The following is a 5,728-nucleotide window of genomic DNA, read 5'->3' as shown; positions in this document are numbered from 1 at the left end:
CACACCGGCGGCCGGGGCGGCACCGCAACCGGTGCCAGCCTGGCACAGAGGGAGGGATCCGGGAGAAGGGATGGTTGCGGGAGACTGAGCCCTCCCGGCCGCTGCAGGGAAGCTTTTCCCCCAGTTATATTTTTTTTACTCTCGTTTATCCCATCTTCTGGGAGCCTGCGCATCATGGAGAGGGGCAGTGGCGCCGTGGCCGTGCCAGAGGGACCCACGGGCAGCGATGAGGGGCTCTGATGCTGCAGGAGTCGGCATGGGGGCTCTGCCTTGCACCAGAGCCAGCCCCGCCGCAGTGGGCTTTGACAGATGGAAACCACCCGATCCTACCTCAGCTTCTCTCCCCATCCTTCTGCTGGGCCTCTGGTTTTTGCCCTAGGGACGGGGGTCTGAGACCCCCCCAGGACCCCCTACACACTCAGCCGGGCTCCAAGTCATGGCGAGGGCTTTGCCTTTTCTGTATGTTTTAGGGCATTGCAAAGCCCCCACTGTCCCGCTTTCCCCGTGGGATTAGGGGAGCTGGCAGGGATGGGGGTCCCTGTGAGTGCGAGAGGCCGGTGCCATCCCTCCTTCCCCTCCTACCCAGGCACGGCCGTGCGGGGAGGGGGACACGGGCCATCCCCTCCCATGTGCATGGCCCCCGCCACTGTCCCCATGCATAGCAGCGCAGGCACTGCTCCTCGCAGGATGGGGCCGGGTCCCTTCAGCCCCCCGGGGTGGACAAGAGGAGCAGGGGGTGTCTTTGGGGACCCTGGGGGGACCAGCCCCAGGCGGGGATAGCTGGCGACTCCGTGCTGGAAGATGCTTGTTTTGGCAGGGGGCTGCGCTGGCAGGGGGCTGGCAGAGCCCCGGGACAGGCAGGATGGGGCTGAGGGGCTGCGGGTGGGGAGGGGGCTGCGGTTGGAGATGGGGCTGGGGGGTGGGAGGTGGTGGGAAGGGTCCCAGGGGTGGCTTTCGGCAGGGGGGGGCTGGGCTGGGGGCAGGGGAGGGAGGAGATGGGGATGCAGGAGGGGGAAGTGGGGCACGGGGCTGAGACCCCTCACCTGTGGTTGCATTGAGACAGCAAACCCACCCTGAGGGTGATTTTGGGAGAAGCCTGGGAAAAACGGGGTGCGGAGCAGCTGGGTCTCCAGCCAGCAGCACTGGGGCCCCATGGCCACCCCCCCACCCCCCCAAGCTGCTGCAGTTTGGGCTGGAGGGGCTTTTATTTTTGTACTAAGAGGTATTTATTTTCCAAGCATCGGTGGGGTGGGAGCAGGCAGGGGTGGTCCCTGCGCCCCACCAGCCTGGGGCAGGCACCTGTCCTCCCCACTTCAGCAACTGGGCCAAAAGGGTGGGTAGAAGGGCTGAGGGACAGGGCAGGACAGACGGACCCTGGTCATCCCCAGGGGACCCTGAGCCCTGGGCAGCTCGGTGCACGGGTGAGCCCACGGGATGGCAGGGCTCGGTGACATCCAGTCAAAGCCTGTAGGGACACCCTTCTGCAGGTGTCCCTGTCCCCCTGCAGTCCCTGGCCCTGGCCCCCCCGGCCCAGTTGCCACTAGAGGTCCCCCACAGCCCGGTGGCAGCTCCCCACAGCACCCTCAGGTGGGGGGACAGGGGTGCCCCACTGGGTCCCAAACCCTGGGGACTGGTGGCAGCGATGGCAGCTGCCAGGGACCCGCTACCTCCATGACACCCGCTGCCTCCCTCCCCAAAACGTGTCCCTCTTGCCCCGGGCAGTGTTTTGCCGGGTGGGTGACAGCAGAGACCCCACAGAGCCGAAGGAGCAGAGGTGCCGGGGGACCCTCTGCTGCCACCAAACCCCAGCCCCACTGCAGCTCGCAGGGGGACAGGGCCAGTACCCTGGCGTGGGGCGAGGGACACAGGGACACACTGTCCTCCCCATTGGGACGGTGGGACCCACTGGCATGGTGCTGGCACTGGCACCGGCACCACACGCGGCAGCGAGGAGGCTCCTGACGCCCTGCCCTCAACGCTGTCCCGAGGCATTCGCTAATTAACAGTGATTAAAGCACGTGACGTAGTTGGCACTTCCAGAAGATGCTCATCAGCGGGGCTGTGCGGAATAATTAAAAAATGGAAAATACAGGCTGGGGGGGTTGCCCAGGAGCTTCGCCCCACTCCCAGCGAGCAGCACTGCAGGCAGCAACCGTCCCGGCTCGGCCGCGGGCCCTGGCCCCCTGCACCCCGCCGGCGGCTGGCGCGGCACCGCTGCACCTGGGCCGGGGGGCTGCGTGCCAGGTGGGGGGGTGGCCCCCACCCTGGGGTGCTGGGCCTGGCTCCCCGGACTGGGGTGCTGCCGGTTTTCTCTCTCTCTTCCAGCTGCCTGCCTGCAGCTCCTGCCTGCACATGGGGCACCCGTGGGAGACGCCGGCACGGAGGGGCGAGGGCGATGGACACCCTCCCCGGTTGTCCGTCCTCCCTGGAAATAACAGATGGGCTCAGCTGCAGCTCCCCACCGAAACCGGAGCTGGCTGAGAGGCAGCTGCCAGGGAAAGTGATAGGGAGCACGGGGGCCATCCTGCTGTCCCCAGCAGGGACACGCAAAGGGGAGGCATTCCTGGGGGACACACGTCGCCTCGCTGAGACTGTGGCAGGTTTTCATGCAGGCGGTCCCACGGGTGCAGGGTCAGAGGAAGACTCCTGCCTCGGGATCACGGCTCCTCCTGTCCGTGCATCCACATGCACACAGGCGTGCCCATGGACATGCGCGCACACAAACACGTGCACATCAACACATGTACACACAAGCATGCAGGCACATGAATGTGCGTGTACACTTGGACACACATGCACGTGATCACGCACGCACAAAGAAGCACACAGGGCTTGGGACAGCCACGGCAGGTCCCAGCCACGCAGGTCATGGGATGCCAGAACCAAGCCGAGGGCTGGCAACGCCTGGAGGGCCATGCCAGCTGCTCTGCCCCATGCCCGGCGGGGGCCAGTGGGGGCCCCCCCTTCTCCTTGGCAATAGCAGCAAATTTAGACCAAGCCCCGGACACGCCAGGCTGAGGAATCCGGCCAGCACAGCCGGTCCCAGCCGCCGACAGGGATCCGTGTCCTGCAGAGCTTTCCCTGAGGGCAAAGCCTGCCTGTGCCTGGGGTCCCCGTCACCCCCTGGTTTCCCCCTCCTCAGGGATGCCCCCAGCACCCCACGTGCCATCATTAAGGATCCCTTGGGCGTGGGTTTCCTCCCCAGCCCGTTTTGTCAGCCTGACTCACGGACCAGATGCCATCACCGTGTCCTGCCCGCCGCGCCGCAGGCAGCCAAACCTGCCTGTACCCCACTGGGAGCTGGATGGATCCTGCAACCCTGGGCGGTGGCTCTGGGCGGACGTGCAGGGCGCAGGAGCCAGACTGGGTTCGGAAGTGCTTCATCCCCATGAGGGTTTTTTTGGGGGACCCCAAGTGCTGGATGGAAGCCCCGGTCAAGGGGACCCCCGGTGCTGCCCCAGCCAGTGGCTGCAGGGTCCAGGTTGAGCGAGGGGAGCACTGGCTGGGGTGGGACAGGGTGGCAGCGGCTCTGGACCCTTTGAAAATAAAAACTGCAGCCCTGGGGCGGGCGGCTCGACCTTGTCACTGGCCCATCACCACCACCATGCACGTGGCATTTGCCGAGCGGTGCCCGCGCCAGGCAGGCTGGCTCCTTGCACGTATGGAGCTGTTTGTAGCCGCAGCCCCACCACCATGGCTGGAGCCAGAGGGAGGCAGCAGCAGGGCTGGTGTCCGGGCAGGGTCCCCTGGGTGCAGGCACTGGTGGCTTTGGTACCACCTTCCCCAGCAGCCATATGGCCCTGTGGGCTGCACCAGCATCACAAGGAGCAGAGGGACTTCACCGGCGCGACTTCACCGGCGCAGGCAGCACCCGCGGTGCCCGGGGGGGGGCCGCGGTGCTGGGCGAGGCTGCCTGGGGATAACGCACGGGTGTTTTTTATCTTCAAAGCGCTCCCTGTGCCGACTTTCATCCTTGCGCCTCCCCAGCCCTCTTGGGAGGTCTCCGCTATCGCCGCCCCCATCTCGCAGTCCCGGAGGAGCCGGGACTCGGCCAAGCTCAACAGCACTTTGCCGGAGCGGAGCGAGGAGGCAGGGGAAGGCTGCATGGTCGGCACGGTGCTGGCTGCGGCACAGAGGGGAATCCCGCCGGCCTGGGCTCTGCCGGGACCTGCCAGACCCAACCACCGCCCCTGATGTGCCCGCCGGGCCCCGCGCTGGCACGCCGTGGCACGGCACCCATCGCTCCTGCCAGCACCCAGCCGCTCGGCACTGCCAGCCCCTGCTGAGCCGCGGGCACCCGAAGGGTCCCTGCCCCATCCCGACCTCCACCACCTCAAGAGACAGCAACGCACGCAGCCTCCAAAGCACAGAGATTTAATAAAACCGGCTGTGTTGTTATTACTATTTACAGATCAAACATCAGGAAAAACAGTAGAAATGAGGAAAAGACCAACAACCGTCGTCTTCATAAATACCAGGGCTCACCATGCCCGGGGCTGTGCGCCCGCTGGCACCCGGGAGGGGACACAAGCACTCGCAGACACTCGCACACACACACAGCCCTGGGCTGCTCGAAGCGGGGGGTCAGGTTTGCCCCCACCCCCGCGAAGCACCCAGCTTCTCCCAGACCTTCAGCATTAAGACGGGGACCACCAGGACACCCCGGGCAGCATGGCCCCCTCGGTGGAGGCTTGCAGGGGGGCAGCTCCTTCCCCCGGGCCGTGTCCCTGCTCCGTGCAGGGGGGGGGGGAATCAGCCCCTTACCCCCCACCCATGGGTGCTGGTGAGGAGCAGGACAGGCAGGAGCTTCCAGCAGCACAGGAAGGCTGACCGCACATGGGGTCCCATGGGAGTGGATGAGGGGAGGGTGTTGGGGACCGGCCACGGATGCGGGGGCGCATGTGTCCTCTGCCCTCCCACGGGCTCACGGGGACGTGGCTCTCCAGTGCCAGCGCAGGAGTCTGACGGAGCCAGAGCCGGCGGGAAGGATGCCCAGTCACCCCACCGGAGCTCTGCCAGTGCCGCTGTGGCACAGGGGTCAGGGAAGCAGGGCGGGGGCTGATTTTGAGGGTCCTGTCACCCCTGAGAGGTCCCTGCTCCTCCTGGGGCATCTCCTGTGCTCCCTCCCTGTCTGGCATTGCCCACTTGCAAGCAATCCGTCCCCGGCGCCCACCACCACCATGGCACTGCTACACGTCGGAGACCTGCTGGGGCTCCCTGGCTTGGCGCAGCCCGTACAGCCACTTGATGACGCGGGCGTTGCGCTCGATGACGGAGATGCCGTAGGGGACGCGCTCGGCCGGCCGCCCCTCCGGCGTGGCAGCGCTGGGCGGTGAGCGGTCGCCCTCTGAGCTGGCCGTGCTCACGCTGTGAAACTTGAGGGACACGATGTCGGAGCTGGCGCGGGCGAAGCGCTCGGCGCCCATGTCCTGTACCTCCTCAGGGTCGAGGCCGCAGTAGTTGAAGAAGCGCTCCAGGTCGGCGGTGGCCCGCGAGAGCCGGTCGCTCAGGTCCGACTTGGAGCGGTGCAGCAGGGGCTGCCGGCGGGCGCTCTCTGGGCGGGCGGGCGAGCTCCGTGCCGGGGCTGCAGGCAGCCCACCTGGGACAGGGGATGCAGGCATCGGCGTCACCTGGCCCCGCGGAGCCCCACAGGGACGGACGTCCACCCTCCGCACAGCCACGCTGCCGGGGGGCTTGGCGGCAGCGGGGCTCTCCGGCGGCTTGCCGG

General features: G+C 67.0%; 1 protein-coding gene across 1 annotated transcript in view; it reads right to left on the bottom strand.

Moving 5' to 3' along the window:
* Nucleotides 1-5,161: 5,161 nt before the first annotated feature.
* Nucleotides 5,162-5,728, bottom strand: part of FAM110A (family with sequence similarity 110, member A) — a 1,057-nt gene continuing 490 nt past the window's right edge. The window contains exon 1 of the mRNA XM_010569425.1: nt 5,162-5,728. This exon is cut by the window's right edge and continues 490 nt beyond it. Within this exon, the coding sequence (XP_010567727.1) occupies nt 5,190-5,728 (539 nt within the window). The 3' untranslated portion in view covers nt 5,162-5,189.

The sequence above is a fragment of the Haliaeetus leucocephalus genome, unplaced genomic scaffold (genome assembly GCF_000737465.1).
Source record: "Haliaeetus leucocephalus isolate CR32 unplaced genomic scaffold, Haliaeetus_leucocephalus-4.0 Scaffold273, whole genome shotgun sequence".
NCBI classification, from domain to species: domain Eukaryota; kingdom Metazoa; phylum Chordata; class Aves; order Accipitriformes; family Accipitridae; genus Haliaeetus; species Haliaeetus leucocephalus.
Note: the sequence above shows the minus strand (reverse complement) of the source record. Positions and strands in the feature narration are given on the sequence as shown.